Below are 19,598 nucleotides of genomic sequence, written 5' to 3' on the forward strand. Positions count from 1 at the left end.
ATCAATTCTACATCAGAGAATTAACCATTCCCACCCCCCCCACACCCGCCCCCCCCAACCATCTTCACAGGGGCAGGATTTTTAAACCGGAACAGTGGAGTTCTGGTCAGAAGTCCAGGTTTCCCAAATGTCTCAAAATGTTAACGTCTCATTGTGGATGGACAGTTGATTTCAGTAAAATCCCTGCGTAGAAGCCAGCCAGCTCACTTGAATTGACTCCATAACAGTGGAAACTATTGCAGAAAGAGGCTGCATTCAAGGCATAGATCAATGTGCTGCTGCCAGGGTAGAGATTATGAGAGGGATGGTACAATGTAGTTTGTAGGATCAAGTGATTATTATGCGTGACAGGGACGGGTACTGATTTCTAGAAGGGATGCTAGTTACTTTTTGGGATACAGGAGAAGCGCCCTGCTTTTGCTGCCTATAATCAATGCTGAAAAAGTATTTATCTCCAGACAACAGTCTTCTCTTTAATAAAATACCAGGTCTCCAAGGACTTTGGAAATCTGACTAGCTTATGTTAAAAGTGAAAAGAGAACTTAGTTTAATTGAAATATTTAGATGAACAACTTGCCTCTTCAGAGCAAGTATGGTTCCTCCACCCACACTTGTTCCTCATACCAGGGTGCTAAGTTTCCAGAACAGATATTATATAGTTGACTATCACATCTTGCATGTACCACATAATATATATCATCCAAATTGATTTATCAACTTCAATTTAACATGCTGTCATTTAAATCAATAATTCGATACCATTTTACAAGGAACCAAAGGTAGCTAAACCCAAAGATTCCAAACTAGGATTTCCAGTTTTGCAAGGGAATCCAGAGAGAGACTAATGTTGGTTGGCTTATTGGCATGTCATTTCTATTGGTGCATTTTAGGATTTTATGATTGTTTTCATTGAGGAGGAGCTGATGTTGGACCAACAGGTTTATTTGAAAGTGCTAGCTTTCAGACCGCTGCTCCTTTATCAGGTGTTGAAGGATGAAGTAGCAGCGCTCTGAAAGCCGGTGCGTCCAATAAACCTGCTGGAGTATAACCTGGTGTTGTGTGATTTTTAACTTTGACTGACTGCTAGTATACAGGATCCTTTGTAATACATTAGAGTTTGTATGAGATCCATGAAGGTTTGTCAAAGACTTAAGTGGTATGCAAATTTACAGAAATTTAAAACGCAGTAACTTAAACCTTCAAATGATCATGCCATATTATTTCAACTATATATCAATATAATTGGTAATTAAAATTTTCAGCAAAACGCTGCCGCTTCATTTTTACTTGAGATTGCTCCAACAGTAGCATGGTTGGAAGTGGTTATACAGAATGTGAAATTCATAATAGTTCCCATTATTAACCTTTTGGAATTCCAGTGCTTGAAGCTGAAATCATCAGCACCACTGGCAAAGCTGGAAATACTTAAAAGGCACTGAACGAGCCTAGACATCCATGCATTTTGCAGGAATGGAAAAAATTACTGAGCTAGAAATGTGAAAGGCTGAGGAGGTATTTGAAAATTGAGATATATGATTTGCCTTTTACAAGTCAGATCAGAATATTGTATAGTTCGGGAACCAAGCGATCGCAGAAGTGATAACTTAACATCCCCCGTTTATTAACATCCCCAGTGCTTGCTAATTAATTTAAATGCACAGTATTTTTAAATTGTTTTGCACAACCACATACATGCAGTATCTCAAAGTAGGGCACATGAGAGGAGCTTCATTTTGATTAATACATTCAGGTTGCTACAAAGCCCAAAGAATTAGTGATAATGTAACTTAGGAAATGGGCAATGTTGTTAATCATCTCAAGGTTGACTCAAGAATAAAGATCATTCAATTTACCTTTTTTTTAAAAAGCAAAGTAAACAAACATTTCCAACCTTTTGGGGGGCGGGGGTAGTTATGAATCAGTCATAATGCCAAAACCAGAAACCATTCAGCCTATATGAATCTATGCTTGTATGTTGCACAAAATAATTCTCATCCAGACCTTAATTCCATGAATCTTAGTCCTTGAACGATCAACTTATGGAAACAACTTTCTATTTTAAAAAAATCTACAAATCAAAAGTGAACTGATTCTGAATTAAGGCTTGGTCAGGGTTTTCTGTCTGTTTCTTTCTAAAAATTGTGGCTAAAGATGTCCACTTTTTGACTTGATTTTTGTTAGGAAATGCCAGAGTGTGGACTTCACATGAAGGGTAAAATGAAAAACAAAACTCAGTTCCCAGGCAAGCAGAAAGCTATATGTTGAGGGGTACAGTTGAATCACCAGAACCAAAAGAGATGCTGTAAGATAATGAAGGAAGCAAGAGTGGGAATTGTAGAGGCACTAGCCATCATTTTTCAACCTTCCTTAGACTCATAGATGGTGCAAGAGGACTGAAGAATTGCAAACATTATTCCCTTGCCCAAAAATGAGTGAAAAAAAAAATGCCAGGAACTGCAGGCCAGTCAGCCTGCATGGTGGTTAGCACTTAGAAATGATAATTCGGGAGAAAAAATTATTTGTCACTTAGACCAATGCAGGTCTATTTAAAAAAAAAGTCAGTTTGGATTTGTTAAAGGCAAATCATATCTATTCACTGGAATTTTAAAATGATGTAACAAAGAATTGACAAGAATAATGCTGTTGACAAGGTGGTGGTATTAATTTCCAAGAAGGCATTTAATTAATTTGCAGACAGACTTGTAAGTAAAGTTTGAGCCCATGGAATAAAAGTGACAGCAACATAAAAAACAGGAGCTGAAGTAGGCCATTCAGCCCATCAAGTCTGCTCTGCCAATCAATTAGATCATTGCTGATCAGATAATCATCAACTCCACTTTCTTGCCTTTAACCCTTAATTCCCTACTGATTAAAAATTTGTCTATCCTCAAGGATTGTATTAGGGTTTCTGCTCTTCATTATAACCTAAATATTTGTATTAGAATAAATTGGAAAAATTGCAGATAATATGAAATTTGGAATTAATGTGGATTGAGAAGATTATGTATAACATCCAAAAGGATGTTGGCAAAATGAATTAACAAGCCACAGAAGAAATTTAATGCAGAGAAGTGTGTATTCATTCATTTCAGTAGGGAAAACAAAGAGAGATATGAACCCAGATATTTCAATGGTCAGGAAGTCATTGGAGCAATGTAGACTGGAGTTGCGTGTTGGGACTACATAAAATCTCAGATGCAGCTGACTCCATTCAAATTCTTGGGAAATTAAATCCTCCCTCCAATCTGAAACCCTCCAAAAGTATCCATTAATAAGTCAAGAGAATTCAAAGGGTAACAACTCACTTAAACTCAACAGTCAAGCGGGTAAACTTTAGATGATAAAAACCTAGTCTAAACTCTTGGATTACTTTTAAATTGACTCCCTCCCTTAAAGTACACATCCCCTGATCCCTTACAATTACTATTTGATCAAACCACCACACCCTGTGCATCCCAATTCACCACCCCACACTTCCTGTTCCGATGGCCTGATCACATCTTGCCCCATCCACTACTATGCATCTAACAACCTACCTAGACACCCTTCTCATCTGGTACACTGACCCTACACATTGTGGGCGGCACGGTGGCACAGTGGCACAGTGGCTAGCACTGCTGCCTCACAGCGCCAGAGACCCGGGTTCAATTCCCGCCTCAGGCGACTGACTGTGTGGAGTTTGCACGTTCTCCCCGTGTCTGCGTGGGTTTCCTCCGGGTGCTCCAGTTTCCTCCCACAGTCCAAAGATGTGCAGGTCAGGTGAATTGGCCATGCTAAATTGCCCGTAGTGTTAGGTAAGGGGCAAATGTAAGGGTATGGGTGGGTTTCGCTTCGGCGGGTCGGTGTGGGCTTGTTGGGCCAAAGGGCCTGTTTCCACACTGTAAGTAATCTAATCTAATCTAATCTAATACTTTATAAAGGTGTGATTTCTAGTGCCTATCCTCTCTGCTGCTGGATTCATGAATTCCTGGACAAACTTGTAAAGAGATCCTTATCAAGGAGACTCCCACACAAAAGACATAGAATTATACTGTAAAGAAGAGGCCCTTACACTCATCACTCCTATACTGTCAAAAATATTCTGTCACCTACACAAGTCCGACTTTCCCACACTAGGCCCATAGCTTTGAATGCTATGATACTTCCAGTACTCATCCAAATACTTTTTAAAGGTTCTGAGGTTTACTGTCTCAACTTCACTTCCAGGCTGTGCATTCCAGACCCCCACCATCCTCTGAAGAAAACAACCCGCACTTACCCAGCCTTTCTTCACAGCTGAATGTTCCATCATAGGCAACACTTTGGTGATCTCTCCAATAGTGTGGTGGCCAGAACTGCCCACAGTACTCCAGCTGTGGCCTAACCAAAGTCCCCTACAGCTTCAACGTGCCCCTCCTGTTTTTATAAACTGTGCCATGACTGATAAAGTCAAGAGTCCCATGTGCCTTCTTAACTAACCTATTAAAACTCTCCTGCCTACCTTTAAAGATTTATGGAGAAGCACCAGAAGATTCCTCTCTTCTTCTGCGCTCTGTTCCGGCTCAGTGGTTAGCACTGCTGCCTCACAGCACCCGGGACCCAGGTTCAATTCCACCCTCGGGCAACTGTCTAGGGTTTGCACATTCTCCCTGTGTCTGTATGGGTATCCTCCCACAATCCAAAGATTGTGCTAAATTACCCAGTGTTCAGGGATGTGTAGGTTAGGTGCATTAGTCAGTACAATTGCAACATTTAAGAGGCATTTAGATGGGTATATGAATAGGAAGGGTTTGGAGGGATATGGGCCAGGTGCTGGCAGGTGGGACGGGTTGGACCGAAGGGTCTGTTTCCATGTTGTACATCTCTATTAAAATGCCAGACAACCAGAAGCTCAGAGTCATAATTGTGGTCAGTACAAAGTTGTTTCACAAAATAGCACTAGTGGGCGGCACGGTGGCACAGTGGTTAGCACTGCTGCCTCAAAGCGCCAGAGACCTGGGTTCAATTCCCACCTCCACTGTGTGGAGTTTGCACATTCTCCCTGTGTCTGCGTGGGTTTCCTCCCACAGTCCAAAGATGCGCAGGTCAGGTGAATTGGCCATGCTAAATTGCCCATGCTAAACTGCCCGTAGTGTTAGGTGAAGGGTGGGTCACGCTTCGGTGGGTCGGTGTGGGCTTGTTGGGCCGAAGGGCCTGTTTCCACACTGTAGGTAATCTAATCTAATCTAAGTGTGCAGATTGTGACGAATCATAACACTATGTCTAGTATGTGTACATAACCTATCCCATACCATTCTTTAAAGAAAGTTAAGCTCTCCTGACCAACATTTACCCCTTGTCTCTGAAATGTTTTGTTTCGTAGGAATTTCCATGGCAGAAGCTGGCAGCTGCGATTTCTATACAAAGCCTGTACGTCCTGTACCTCACTGGGGAAACTGCAGCCTCCCCCAGTAGGTTTGATTATTGAACGTATTAAATACACGTTGCTTCATTTTAGTCAGGCTGCGACGCAGGTCGTTGTCTCTCAGTTCGGGGATACAGAAAGCAGGTGGATGTGATTGAGTGAACTGCTCAGCGTGTAGACATTGCAGATGGGTCACTGACTTTGGGGGAGACAGAGATAAACAAACCCAAGCCGGCCCTTGTCCCAGTGCTGGGTTTAGCGGTGACACACAGGCTCTCTCCATCCGCCCGCCCACACAACATTCAGGCCCGGCAACAGCACCTCAACCTAAACCCCAGACACCGGCCCGAGCTCTCCTCTTACCCCAGGTTCAGCTCCGCTCCGTCTCCTTCAATATCCACATCTACATCCACTTCCTCCGCCATATTGCGCCACCAACGTCATTTCCGGTCACTTCCGCCCACTCACCTGCTGCCCCCTGTAGGCTATCAGCAGAAGTACCCCATGCACACTCTCTGACTCTCCTGGGAGACTCACTTTTCATAAGAGTTCTGTTAGAAGAGGAATTTCAGCCATGAAGTTATCCTAAAATCCCCCAAAATTTGTATCATTGAGTTTATTTTATACCTGCAACAAAATATGCGACTCTTGATTAATGTGAGAAAATCTCTTTAATCATTATTTATAAAGACTAAGTGCAAATGAATGTGAACTTCATAGAAAGAACAACCTCATGAGCCACAATCAAAATCCTGAGATGCTGCCTGGCCTGCTGTGCTTTGACCAGCAACACATTTACAGCTGTAATCTCCAGCATCTGCAGACCTCATTTTTTACACAATCAAAATCATGCTGAGAATCACCATAATGAGAACATAAAGCAAAATTGGACAAATCAGAAGAGCAATATACATTAATTAAAAGGAGGAACAAGAAATGCAATCTGTGTTAAGAACAATGAAGAAGAGTGTTCACACTTTTTTGAACGAGGAAGAGAGAGAGAGAAAAACTATCACCCGAGGCTAGAATTGAACCTAGGACCCTGGTGCTGTAAGGCAACAGTGCCTAACTACTGAGCCTCTAGGACCCTGGTGCTGTAAGGCAACATGATGAAGCATTCCTGATGAAGGGCTTATGCCCGAAACGTCGAATTTCCTGTTCCTTGGATGCTGCCTGATCTGCTGCGCTTTTCCAGCAACACATTTTCAACACCTTTTTAAACATCAAGGTATTTGACAGAATGAAGTACAAACACGTTTTTGAAATGTTACGTAAACCTTTCCCGATTTCCAAGTTAAGGTTGATTTAAAACTTATCTGGGAACCAAACAGCAGTCAGAATGGACAGTGAATATAGTAAATGGATGGCTCAAAGATGAGAAGTCCAACAAGTTCTGTTTTGTTTCCAGACCTTTTCAATGAAGAGCAATATCGATCATAGTTACCAGAAATTTCAACAGGAGGACAGAGATAATCAGATATGCAAATAAATGTGGCATACATTTGGTTATATTCAACTTGCATATCCATGAAGTTAAGCAAAATAGTGGAAGATCAATTTTAGGCAGCAGCAATGTGGTTTCTGAGACATAAGATAAGAATCAGTTGGTCATCAATGGTGAAGTGTTCACTAAAATAGGCACAAAGTACTTTTACAAATTCTAACCAAGAGGCAATTGTGATTGAGTATGTACTTTGGGAGATAGAAACTAGAGCATTTGACAATGACTGGGAAAACTGAAGGCAGCAGAGCAAGGAGAAAGCAAAGGAGGAAATTCACTAATTGCTTAACAAGCAGAATGAACAAGATTTGAGAATACCACTAAGACCACAGAAATTGAAGGACTAAAGTAAAACATGGCACCTGAAGACAGACCTTTGTTTTACCTAGAATTCTGGCCAGGCTAACTTGATAATCAACAAAACTACAAATCCTCCAGAATCAAATTACTGATTTAAGTGAATCTGGACCAAGGGAGATTGCTCAAGTATTCATGTTTCATTGTCAGATGGGTCATATCAAATTTATCTCAACTCTGCCATTTAGGCAATCTGTGAACTGATCTGAAAAAGTCAAATACAACAATAAAAAGCCTTGTATTAGGTTTAGAGATTATTGAATCAGCACGAGTACCAATGGTTCAGTTGCCGGGAGAGTGTAAAACATTAATAGAACAGTATTTTATCAGTAGCACTAGGAGGCAATGATTTTCATACATATAGTCATGATAATAAATAAACTATATACAAAAGCATTTGAAATAAAGATCACTTTTATTTCTGAATAATTTAAATTCATGCCAACAATGAGGATTGGAAGAATTAGTATTTCAATAATTATACAATAGCTTTATATAAAAAGCACAAAAACAACTGGAAATAAGTTTTGAAAATGTAACATCGATATACATTCAGCAATTAGAGTGTTTAAGACAAAATTAAATAGAGCAATTAATGTGAATCAGCTGTTATTTCTCTTCATCTGAAGAATAGCAAGACAGTCCCAGAATTCCAGGGTTTTTCATCTGCAAACTAGATTCCTGTGAATCTACTATTGTCTTACAGGTATGTTTTTCTTCCTCGCTTTGCAACTCTGCTGTGGATTCACAGGAAGATGAAGTTTGTAAGTTTGGTAGTTGAGAGAAAAGAACTTTGCTCATGTGGTGTGAGCCTTCTCCTAATATGTTTTGTGAAGTTGAGGGCATAGAAAATCTTGGTGGAATTCTAACAGGATTAAATATGAGGGGCTGGTCCTGAAAATTGGAATTAACCATGCAAGAATCATCAGTGGCACCATGTGGTATCTGTGGGTTTAGGAAGTTCCTTTCTCTTTCTTCAACAGATTTCCCATCACAGTCATCCTCGTGATTGTCAGTTTTGTTTGGAACAGGCAAGCAAAGTTGTTTCAAACTGTGCAACCCAGCTGCAAATAACAAAATTTTAATTAACTAAAAGAGAACAGAGAAACATTCATGTGACAAAATTGGCAAACAGTTAAAAAAAATGAAAGTGTGGGCAGAAAAATTACATTGCAGTGTTGTTTTAATAATCTACGTTCTGAATTTTTCATGACAGGGAGTTGCTTAGTTCATATTTGTAGCAAGATCACTTATAACTCATGGCATGGTTTTTAATGTAAGTTTGACATTAAAAACTCACTTGGAATTTATAAAAATTGAATGTGTGCAATGGTCATTTTCAAAAATTGAGGAAAACTAACAGGATAAAGCTCAGTGGTGGAGACTATGACAAATATTTTCTAGCTTTAAAATATTATATTATTTCAGAATATCTTCTGAATAAATAATGAATTAAATGAAAACTAACAGGGCCCAACATCCACATAACTGGTATTGACATAACTCAGTATAGCATTAATCTCGACACTCAAATTTGTAGTAAGTTACAGTGGATTAGATATGGATTCAAGTGGCAGACATACATTTCCAAAGATCAATTAGCTCTTCAGTGATCGAATTCAAGCTTCTCCTCCACTTATTGGCAAAATGAATACTTTTCTTAAACACATGTCCAGTTCTGCTTATTTACCAAAATTAACTCTTCAAAGATTCTCCCACTTCAGACTAATTAACAAACAGCACATTTAATATTTTACAAATCCAGCAAAGCTTTAGAGAGTGAAGAAAAGTAAACAGAGACAGAGAAGGAAACACTCAGCAGATCTCGCATCTGTGGAGAAATAAAATAATTAGAACTTCTGAAGGAAAGGCTTTCATTGAAGCATTGACACTTTCCTTCTAAAGATGTTGTCAGACCTGCTGAGTACTTCCAGCATCCACTAAAGTTTGCTTGTTGGGGACAGATGATGGAATTTGAACTTAATTAAAAATCTGGAATTAAGAATCTAATGGTGACCATGAAACCATTGTTAATTGTTGGAAAAACCCATCTGTTTGATGACTGTCCTTAACGTAAGAAGATTGTCATCTTTACCTGGTCTGGCCGACATGTGATTCCAGACCCACAGCAATGTGGTTGAATCTTAAGTGCCCTCTGGGTGATTAGGGATGGGAAATAAATGCTGGCCTAGCCAGTGACACCCAGAACAATGAAGGAAAACCAAACTACATTGTTGCAGCATAGAAGAGATGAAGAGGAACTAATGAAAAATTAGTTTAACAGTAGGCTTTAATAGCTTTATAACTTGGGTAAAGAAGCCAGGAGGAGGATAGAGGGATTTAGTTTCATGCAGAAAGTTATTGAAAGCTCCAGTACTGATGTGAAGATCAGAGAATTATATTTCAGAGCAGGAAAAAAGGAATTCATGATCGGCCAGAGTGGAAGACTTAAAAGGTAATAAAGTACAGGCCTGGAGTAAATTGCAGAGATAGGGTGGGCTAAAGCTTGAAAATGTTGGAAGGTACGAATGGGTATTTTTAATTAATGCACAAAATGTAAATATTTTAATGGTACAACATACCACAGTGCATTTGAGGCTCAGTTGCTGCTATCTCCACCAAATTAACCCCATATGTAACTTCTAATACCTGGTTGACTGATGGGTTGTGCTGCAGCGTTGGGTTCTCTTTTCCGGGTGTAAGCACGAGGTTTCCAAGGGTGTTCCTTATGGGAAGGGTCTAACCGACGCAGTTTCCACAAATAACGCTGATACTCCTTCTGAAGTTCTTCAATTTGATGCTGAAATTCCTTTATCTTCCTTTCTGAATAATGGGGTAATTGGGACTGCTGTAAAACAGTGAAAACATTGCTTCTTTATCATTTCATGACAAAGTGATTCACAGAATTACCTCACATTTGGCCAGTCACTCTCTAGTCCAAGGCACTGACAGATGTTTCTGTGGCCAGCAGCGTAGAATCAGAATGGTGTGTTGCCTCCCTGGTGCCAAGACTGAGGATGTCTCAGAGAGGCTGCAGAATGTTCTCAAGTGGGAGAGGGCCCAGCATAACGTCATCGTCCACATTGGAACCAATTATATAGGAAGGGGAAAGGTTGAGATTCTGAAGGGAAAATACAGAGAGTTGGCAGGAATTTAAAAAGGAGGTCCTCAAGAGTATTAATACCTGGATTACTCCCAGTTTTATGAGCTAGTGAGGGTAGGAATAGGGGAACAGAACAGATTAATGCATGGCTGAGGAGTTGGTGTACGGGAGTAGGATTCACATTTTTGGATCATTGGCATCTCTTCTGGGGTAGAGTGACCTGTACAAGAAGGACAGATTGCACCTGAATTGGAAGGGGACTGATATACTGGCAGGGAGATTTGCTAGAGCTGCTCGGGAGGATTTCAACTATTAAGGTGGATGGGTGGACCCAGGGAGATAGTGAGGAAAGAGATCAATCTGAGACGGTACAGTTGAGAAAAGAAGCGAGTCAAACAGTCATGGCAGGTAGGAACAAAGCAGAGAACAATTAAACTGCATTAATTTCAATGCAAGAGGCCCAACAGGAAAGGCAGACGAACTCAGGGTATGGCTCAGAACATTACAGAAATATGGCTCAGGGATGAACAGGACTGTCAGCTTAATGTTCCAGGATACAAATGCTACAGGAAGGATAGAAAGGGAGGCAAGAGACGAGGGGGAGTGGCGTTTTTGATAAGGGATAGCATTACAGCTGAACTGTGGGAAGATATTCCAGGGAAGTTATTTGGGTGGAACTGAGAAGATCACCTTATTGGGACTGTATTATAGATCCCCTAATATTCAAAGGGAAATTGAGAAACGGACTTTTAAGGAGATCTCAACTATCTGTAAGAATAATAGGGTGGTTATAGTAGGGGATTTTAACTTTCCAAACATAGACTGGGACTACCATGGTGTTAAAGGTTTAGATGGAGAGGAATTTGTTAAGTGCATACAAGACAATTTTCTGATTCAGTTTGTGGATGTACCTACTACAGAAGGTACAAAACTTGACTTACTCTTGGGACATAAAGCAGGGCAGGTGACTGAGGTGTCAGTGGGGGAGCACTTTGAGGCCAACGACCATAGATTCTATTAGGTGACATCCTCAGTGCTTGGGAGCCTCCTGTGAAGCGCTTCTGTGCTGATTCCTCCGGCATTTACAGTGGTTTGAATATGCCGCTTCCGGTTGTCAGTTGCTGTAGTGTACAAAATCCCATGCAAGGACTGCACAAAACACCACATAGGACAAACAGGAAGACAGCTAACGACCCGCATCCATGAACACCAACTAGCCACGAAACGACATGACCAGCTATCCTTAGTAGCCATACACTCGGATAACAAACAACATGAAATCGATTGGGACAACACCACTATTATAGGGCAAGCCAAACAGAACAGCCAGGGAATTCCTAGCGGCATGGCACTCATCCACAAATTCTATCAACAGACACATCGACCTAGACCCTATATACCGGCCACTGCAGCAGACAGCAACTGACAACCGGAAGCGGCAGATTCAAACCACTGTAAATGCCGGAGGAATCAGCACAGAAGCGCTTCACAGGAGGCTCCCAAGCACTGAGGATGTCACCTAGAAAGGGGACGAAACGTTTGCAACAAAAACTCCCAGCTCGGCGAACGGAACCACAACAACGAGCACCCAAGCTACAAATCTTCTCACAAACTTTGAATAATTCTATTAGTTTAAAATAGTGATGGAAAACGATAGACCAGATCTAACAGCTAAGTTCTAAATTGGAGAAAGTCCAATTTTGACTGTATTAGGCAAGAACTTTCAAAAGCTGATTTGGGGAAGGTGATCACAGGTCGACTGGAAAATGGGAAGCATTCGGAAATGAGATAACATGAGTCCAGAAACAGTATATCCTGTAAGGGTGAAAGGAAAGGCTGATGGGTATAGTGAATGTTGGATGACAAAAGAAAAAGAAGGAAGCATGTATCAGGTATAAAAAGGATAGAGTATAAAGCCAGTAAGAGTATACTTAAGAGGGAAATCAGGAGGTCAAAAAAGGGGAAATGAGATAGCGTAGGCAATAAAGTTAAGGAGAATCCAAAGTGTTTTTACAAATACCTTAAGGACAAAAGGATAATAAGGGAGAGAATAGGGCCCCTCAAAGATCAGTAAGGCAGCCTTTTGCGTGGAGCTGCAGAAGATTGGGGTGGGGGAGCAAGATACTGGGGGGGGGGTGAACGGTGAGTGGGAGTGAGGGGGGGGGCGGTGAGTGGGTGTGGGGGGGGCAGTGAGTGAGAGTGGGGGGGGCAGTGAGTGGGAGTGAGGGGGGGGGGCGGTGAGTGGGAGTGAGGGGGGGGACGGTGAGTGAGAGTGAGGGGGGGTGAGTGGGTGAGCGAGTGGGGGGGGAGTGCGGTGAGTGGGAGAGCGGTGAGTGGGAGTGAGGGGGGGAGCGGTGAGTGGGAGTGAGGGGGGCGGTGATTGGGTGAACGAGTGAGGGGGCGGTGGGTGAGTGGGAGTGAGGGGGGTGCGGTGAGTGGGTGAGCGAGTGAGGGGGGGAGCGGTGAGTGGGAGTGAGGGGTGGGAGCGAGGGGGGGAGCGGTGAGTGGGAGTGAGGGGTGGGAGCGGTGAGTGGGAGTGGGGGGGGAGCGGTGAGTGGGAGTGAGGGCCGCGGTGATTGGGTGAGCGAGTGAGGGGGCAATGGGTGAATGGGAGTGAGGGGGGTGCGGTGAGCGGGTGAGGGGGGGAGCGGTGAGTGGTAGTGAGAGGGGGAGCGGTGAGTGGGAGTGAGGGGAGTGAGTGAGTGTGGCCAGCAGCGAAAAACCAAAAGAATCAGTTTTTTTGGAAGAAGTGGCGAAGGAGTGGCAGATGCATTTATCTGTAATAAACTCTGAGATGCTGCATTTTGGGAAAGCAAATCTTAGCAAGACCTATACAGTTAATGGTAAGGTCCTAGGGAGTGCTGCTGAATAATGAGACCTTGGAGTGCAGATTCATAGCTCCTTGACAGTGGAGTTGCAGGTAGAGAGGGCAGTGAAGAAGGCATTTGATAGGCTTTCATTTATTGGTCAGAGTATTGAATACAGGAGTTGGGAGATCATGTGGCTGTAGGTTGGTTAGGCCACTTTTAGAATATTGCATGCAATTCTGGTCTGCTTCCTATTGGAAGGATGCTGCGAAACTTGAAAGGGTTCAAAAAAGATTTACAGGGATGTTGCCAGGGTTGGAGGATTTGAGCTATAGTGAGAGGTTGAATAGGCTGGGGCTGTTTTCACTGGAGCATCAAAGGCTGAGGGGTGACTTTATAGAAGTTTACAAAATCATGAGGAGCGTGGATAGGATAAATAGACAATCTTTTCCTTGGGGTGGGGGACTCCAGAATTAGAGGGCATAGGTTTAGGGTAAGAGGGGAAAGATATAAAAGGGATCTAAGGGGCAACTTTTTTCCACGCAGAAGGTGGTGCATGTGTGGAATGCCAGAGGAAGTGGTGGACGCTAGTACAACTGCAATATTTAAAAGGCATCTGGATGGGAATAGTAAGGGTTTGGAGGGATATGGGGCGGGTCCTGGGAGGTGGGACTAGACTGGGTTGGAATATATGGTTGACATGGACGAGTTTGACGAAGGATCTGTTTCTGTGCTGTACATCTCTACGACTCTATATTGTACTCTTACTGCAGAATTCATGACAAAGAAACTCCCTAATTACAACTCCAAAGTAAAACAGGTCAACTATGGACCATTAGTTACCTAAAGTACAATGTAAGATAGGCTTTGGTATTCTTAATCTGCTCCTTCCAAGGAGTTTGTCCAACAGCACAAAGAATGCTAGTTTAGTTGTATTTCAAGGCAAAATGGGAACAAACATTCAAAACTGTGCTTTGCTCATCACCACCTTCTCAATTGGGGATGGGAAACATCCCTAATGGCAATCGCTATATCCCACAAAAGAATGAAACAAAAACCTGAAAAATGTCAGCGTGAAAACTTGAATTGATACTGCTGAGCAGAAGGAATTCCCCACTTCCCATGGCTCCCCAACCAGTGAAATATTTCCAATGTCCCTCTGCATAAATTGAATTGCTCACCTGAAGGTAATACTCAATTTCACTCTTGATGCTTGGAATCCATTTTTTCACTTCAACAGGTGAATTCAACGAAGACTAAAAATTAAATATTACATGTTCAAATTACTGCAACGCAAAATAGTAATTGAACAACAGCCAATTTGCAATACCATTTCTCCCTGCATTATATTACTTGATTTAATGGAGAAAAAAATTAAAGCAGTCTATCATATTATATTGGCATTGAAAATGTACTTCTCTGTAAGATGTATGAATTCAAGCAACTTAAACTACAGATGAAATCAATGACACTTTCCTATGAAGTTTGTCACTAAATTGTAAATGTTAATAAAAGCACTGCAACTTTAACACTGTCAGAAACGTTATACATACCACTAATAAAACCAAAAAATACATTAACTCTTTGGCTCTTATTATGGCAGGTATAGGGGAATTCTACAGATCTCTATAAAACAGAAAGCTTTTATAGGCAAGTCTGATATGCCAAGTGTGTTATGATCCCCATGAAAAAGGAAAATCATTATTCCACTTTCATCATTTGATTTTAATACTGGAGGACTTTCACAGACTAAAACCCTGGCTTTTTGAAGGACATTGCTTACTTAAATGGTGCTGACACACCCATTTGATGCTTGAAAAAGAAAAACCAGCAGCCTTGAAATTACCATTTTAAATCACAAGACACAAACTCTGAAGTCTCAAGAATTTTTTTTAAAAAATCTCTTGTTTTACTCGCACTTTCATAACAATATCACATATTGGAGATAAATGGTTACTTGCGGGATGCCACCTTGGAAAAGACAATGAAGGGAATATACAAATGAACCATGTTTCTGTGGCTCACTTCGATCACCAGTGGAAAGAAAGCAACTGAAACAGAACACAGCAATAATGTGGAAAATTTCTCTCTCCTTATCTCAGCACCAATGTGAAAAAAAACTTCAGGAAACATCCCTTAACTGAGAAATCAAATTTATTGGCAACTTTCACCAATTCTGCAGAAATAGAACAATAGTTACAGGTCTGGGATGCAGGTTTCACACTCCTAACTCAAGCTGACATCAATTCTGATGAAGAGTCATCTATCAAGACTCGATGTTAGCTTGCTAACACGGATTCTACCTGATCTGCTGTGATTTCCAGCATCTGGAGTAATTTGCTCCCCCTCAGTTTCTAGCTCAAGATAAATTGCCACTTGCTTTGCAATTCCTGTTTTCCTGGCTTTTAACAGAATCTCCACCTTTAAATGCATGGCTATTATTTTTACTTCTTCCAAGGACAACAGTCTTAGTTTTACCTAAGTTTTTTTTATCCTTTCTACAGTTGTTTTATTTTAAACAGCTTTTGAATGACCAAATTGTTTCTCCACTTCAATTATTTCAAGGGTCAGTATGTTAGAACACTTCTTTTTTAATAGAAACTTCACTGGATAGGCATACGGACAAGAATGGAATAGTGTAGGTTAGATGAGCTTCAGATTGGTTCCACAGGTTGGCGCAACATTGAGGGCTGAAGGGTCTGTACTGCGCTGTAATCTTCTGTGTGTAGAATCAGGCCATTCACCCACTGAGTCCACACCAACCCTCCAAAGGGCATCCTACCCTGACTCATCCCCTACCCTATCTCTGTAACCCCGCATTTCTCATGGCTAACCCACATAATCTGCACATCCCTGGGCACTATGGGCAATTAAGCATGTCCAATCTATTTAACTTCAACATCTTTGGACTGAGAGGGGAAACCAGAGACAGGGAGAGAATCGTGATCTGATCCCCTACATTCTTATGACCCAGTGAGGAGGGGTCATGGCACCCCACTGTTTTTAAACCCTGTTTCGGTGAGTCACAACAAATACACAATCTGTTTTCCTCCTTTTAAAACATGTTGCTACCACATTTCAATTAACTTAATTGAACAGATTAAAATTGAAGGAGGGCTGATCCAAAGTTTTCTTGAAAGAAAGAAGGGTATTTTATTACCTAAAAATAAAATGCACCAATAAGTATAGGCAAAAGGAAGTGACCTTTAAAAAGTGATTGAGGATGGGAATGTTGTAAAGTCAGGAGGTAAAGACAGTTGAATTTCAGTTTTAGTTACTGTCCCTGAGTTGAGTGTGTGAAACCCACGTTCCAGATCTGTAACTGCTGTTCTATTTCTACAGAATTGGTGAAGCTGATGCAGAGTCACCTAGACCCAAAACATTAGCTTGCCCTCTCTCATGAATGCAGCCTGACTGCGGATTTCTGGAAACTGATGATATTGGAATGGAATAGTATCAATTTCACCTAAAACAAAAGATGAGATCAGGAGAGTGGGGAGCCATGACCCTTCTCACCTATCATAACAAGTGTTGTACAAATTCAGAAAAAGAACCATTGCAGCAGTGACAACATCTTGAACATTGGCTTTGAGGTACTTTGGAATACACTGTAAAAAGTATGTGAATAAGATTTGCTTGTTTTGCACTTTTTTTGAAGTTAGGACAATAGGAAAGAAACATTTATCTCAGCCTTTGCATTCAAGTTTACTTTTGATCTTTTAGTGGAGGATGAAAATCAAAAGGCTAGATCTTTGGCACAGAAATTAGAAATATGCACAATAATCTTAGATTTGGGTCCAGAGTACAAAGGGGCGCAATCACAAACATACATCTAAGTTTTCCTAAAGTATTCTAGACTCTCAAAATTATTATGTTACTGTCAGACAGTAGGGGCTCAAACTCAGAAGCTGGCTTTTATTTTTTTTTATTACAGTGTGGCATGTAAATAAACTACCATCAGGTGTTCACCTACTGCAAAGATTAAAGATCATATTTAAAAGCATTAAGTATTCTGCCTCACCAAGTTGTTGATCGCAGTTATGGAGAAAATTTGAACAAAAGATTAACAGTCATCACTTGCACAATGTTGTTGCAGGAGGAGGACTACAATAGTCTCAGTTCACTTTCCCATCTAAATTCATTGTTGCGCCATTATGAACTGCAGTTTTGGGATCCAGAAAGTAGTAGTGTGCTTACTCACCAGTTTGGGTCGATTTTGATCTCTCTCTCTCAGACGACCCTCTGTTGAATAAAAACATATTGATTAAAAATTGTCGTACATGACCAAGTCCTACTGCCTAATAACAACCTGCATTTATACACTGCCTATAATGTAATAAAGTAACCCAAGGCAAGTTATAGGTACTTCACAAAAAACTGGCATCGCACCACCAAGAGATAGCACGGCAAGTGACCAAAAGCCAGATTAGATAGGTTTTAAAGAAGCACTTTAAAAGGACAAGACAGGTATAACGTGTGATTAAGTGAATTGATTCCAGAACCCAGAACCCAAGTAGCTGACAACAAGGCTATCAATGGTGGAACAAAAGAAATCAACATGTGCAGGAGATCAGAACTAGAAGAAACAGTCTGGAGATTATGAAAGATTACAGATATAGGGAGAATCAACACCATAGGAGCACCTGAAATGAAAGATGAGATTATTAACAAATTTGTTTTTGCAGAACAAAGAGCTAATATAGGCCAGTAAGTATCACGACAACTACCAAAACAGCATCATACTTTTCAATGTCACATTTAAAGCACATTGAGCTGATAACCAATCAGACTTATGAAAATAAGTTTGGATGACGTTATGTGAAGTCAGAGTAGCCCACAGTTACCATTTCTATCAAAACAAAGTTCCAACTTCATAATTATGTTTTAAATAGGAATCATGTTGTCAGCTGTCATTTTGGTACAGTGATTCATCAATGAAGCTTCATTACAGCTGGGTAGAAGTAAACTACTGCAGATGCTGAAATCTGCACTGAAAAATAAAAAGTGGTGGAAATCTCAGCAGGTCAGACAGCATCCTTGGAAAGAAAAAAAGCTAACATTTCATGTCTAGGTGACTCTTCATCTCATCTTTATTAGCTTGCTATGTTTTCACTGATGCTGTCTGACATGCTGTGATTTCCAGAATTTTTTGTTTTCATCACAGCTGAAATGCACACTAACAAAGTTTTCCTTTGAAAAGCCATTTACTTTACATTTGTGAATAAAGATTGAGCAAAACGGAAAATTTAACTTCAAGATTCAAGTAACATCCATAAACTTTTCAGAAGCTTTCCTAGACATCCAAATTAAAGTAACACTGAAGAGTAAACAGGTGAATGGGTGCTGTGTCATCCTTTGACACTTGCTCCTTTGTGGTTAATTTGACAAGTTCACAATTCAAATCATCCATTTTGCCGAGGAACCAAATATTTTAACAGGAATCTTAAAAACGATCTTATTCAGAACAGAAATAAAAACAAACGATGCTGGAAAAGCTCAGCCAATCAGACAAGATCTGCAAAGAGAAATCAAAGTTAACGTGTCTGGTCCTGAAGAAGGGCTACATCCAAAACATTGACTTCTCCACCTCCTGATTCTGCCTGGTTTGCTGAGTTCTGCCAGTCTCCTGCTTGTCTGCTGAGCTTTTCCAGCAATTTCTGATTTACACATACGCATATCTTTCAGTTCTGACTCAGATCAGGCCTGTTACATTCAAATGTTGAAAAAGCTGGGAGACTGAAAACATGAATTTAGTTCCTCACACTTTTATTGCTCAACATTTGTAGTTAAGCAGTGAGAGATGATGACATGCAGCAGTAATAATTAGAAAAAAGGCACAATCCCAGTTGACAGCTAGCAGTTTGGAAGAAGGGGACCTTTCTCAAGGACAGAATCGAGATGACAAACGTTGAGTACAGCATCTGAATGAAGCCAAATTGCGGCGCTAATATTGAATCTCTAAATTATATTCATTCTCTCCACATCCACCCCTCCCCCTGCCCCCCCACGAAAAAGTGACAGTTCACCTCATCAATCTGGTTTATACAGTGACAAGTAACATTGATTAAACTTTATAGGTTGTGGATCAACCATAGAGACAGCCTCCTTCACTGTTAGGCTGACATTTCCTCATGGGCTGGGGAGTTCCAGCACTAAAGAACTGAACCTCAAGACGACAGGACAGTTAATATCCAAAGATGGGCTTGTGTTTTGTTGATCTCACTGCAGCTCCTTGTGACCCAGGCTCATTATAGGCATCCACATTGATTAACAAGTGGTGAGACAAGTAAACAGCTTCTTTTTTGTTACCCTCCCTCTCCCGCTGCAGCCACAGCCGGTTCAGTCTCCCCAAGTGTTTCTCTTCGTTGCGGGCCATCAGCTCAGAGCCTCAACAGGTCCTCCACATCCCAGCAGCCGTCAGCCCTCCAGCTTCCCGGCAGCCTCGTG

General features: G+C 41.1%; 2 protein-coding genes across 4 annotated transcripts in view; both read right to left on the minus strand.

The window, feature by feature from the left end:
- Nucleotides 1-5,811, minus strand: part of mysm1 (Myb-like, SWIRM and MPN domains 1) — a 91,464-nt gene extending 85,653 nt beyond the window's left edge. For both annotated transcript variants that reach the window (XM_060830420.1, XM_060830418.1), the window contains exon 1: nucleotides 5,747-5,811. In XM_060830420.1, the coding sequence (XP_060686403.1) occupies nucleotides 5,747-5,808 (62 nt within the window). In that variant the 5' untranslated portion in view covers nucleotides 5,809-5,811. The remainder of the gene's footprint in view (nucleotides 1-5,746) is intronic.
- A 1,826-nt stretch (nucleotides 5,812-7,637) lies between these two features.
- si:dkey-86e18.1 (uncharacterized protein LOC557342 homolog) lies at nucleotides 7,638-19,598 on the minus strand. Of its 2 annotated transcripts, none has more exons than XM_060829803.1 (5): nucleotides 19,461-19,598; nucleotides 17,353-17,393; nucleotides 14,333-14,407; nucleotides 9,891-10,086; nucleotides 7,638-8,305 (listed from the first exon to the last, which is right to left on the minus strand). In XM_060829803.1, exons 1-5 carry the CDS (start codon nucleotides 19,525-19,527, stop codon nucleotides 7,851-7,853), a joined length of 834 nt encoding a protein of 277 aa, XP_060685786.1. In that variant the 5' UTR covers nucleotides 19,528-19,598; the 3' UTR covers nucleotides 7,638-7,850. The 2 variants fall into 2 exon arrangements, with proteins under 2 accessions (XP_060685786.1, XP_060685785.1); XM_060829802.1 differs by having other exon boundaries at nucleotides 9,891-10,089.

This window comes from Hemiscyllium ocellatum, chromosome 9 (assembly GCF_020745735.1).
Source record: "Hemiscyllium ocellatum isolate sHemOce1 chromosome 9, sHemOce1.pat.X.cur, whole genome shotgun sequence".
In the NCBI taxonomy this organism is placed as follows: Eukaryota; Metazoa; Chordata; class Chondrichthyes; order Orectolobiformes; family Hemiscylliidae; genus Hemiscyllium; species Hemiscyllium ocellatum.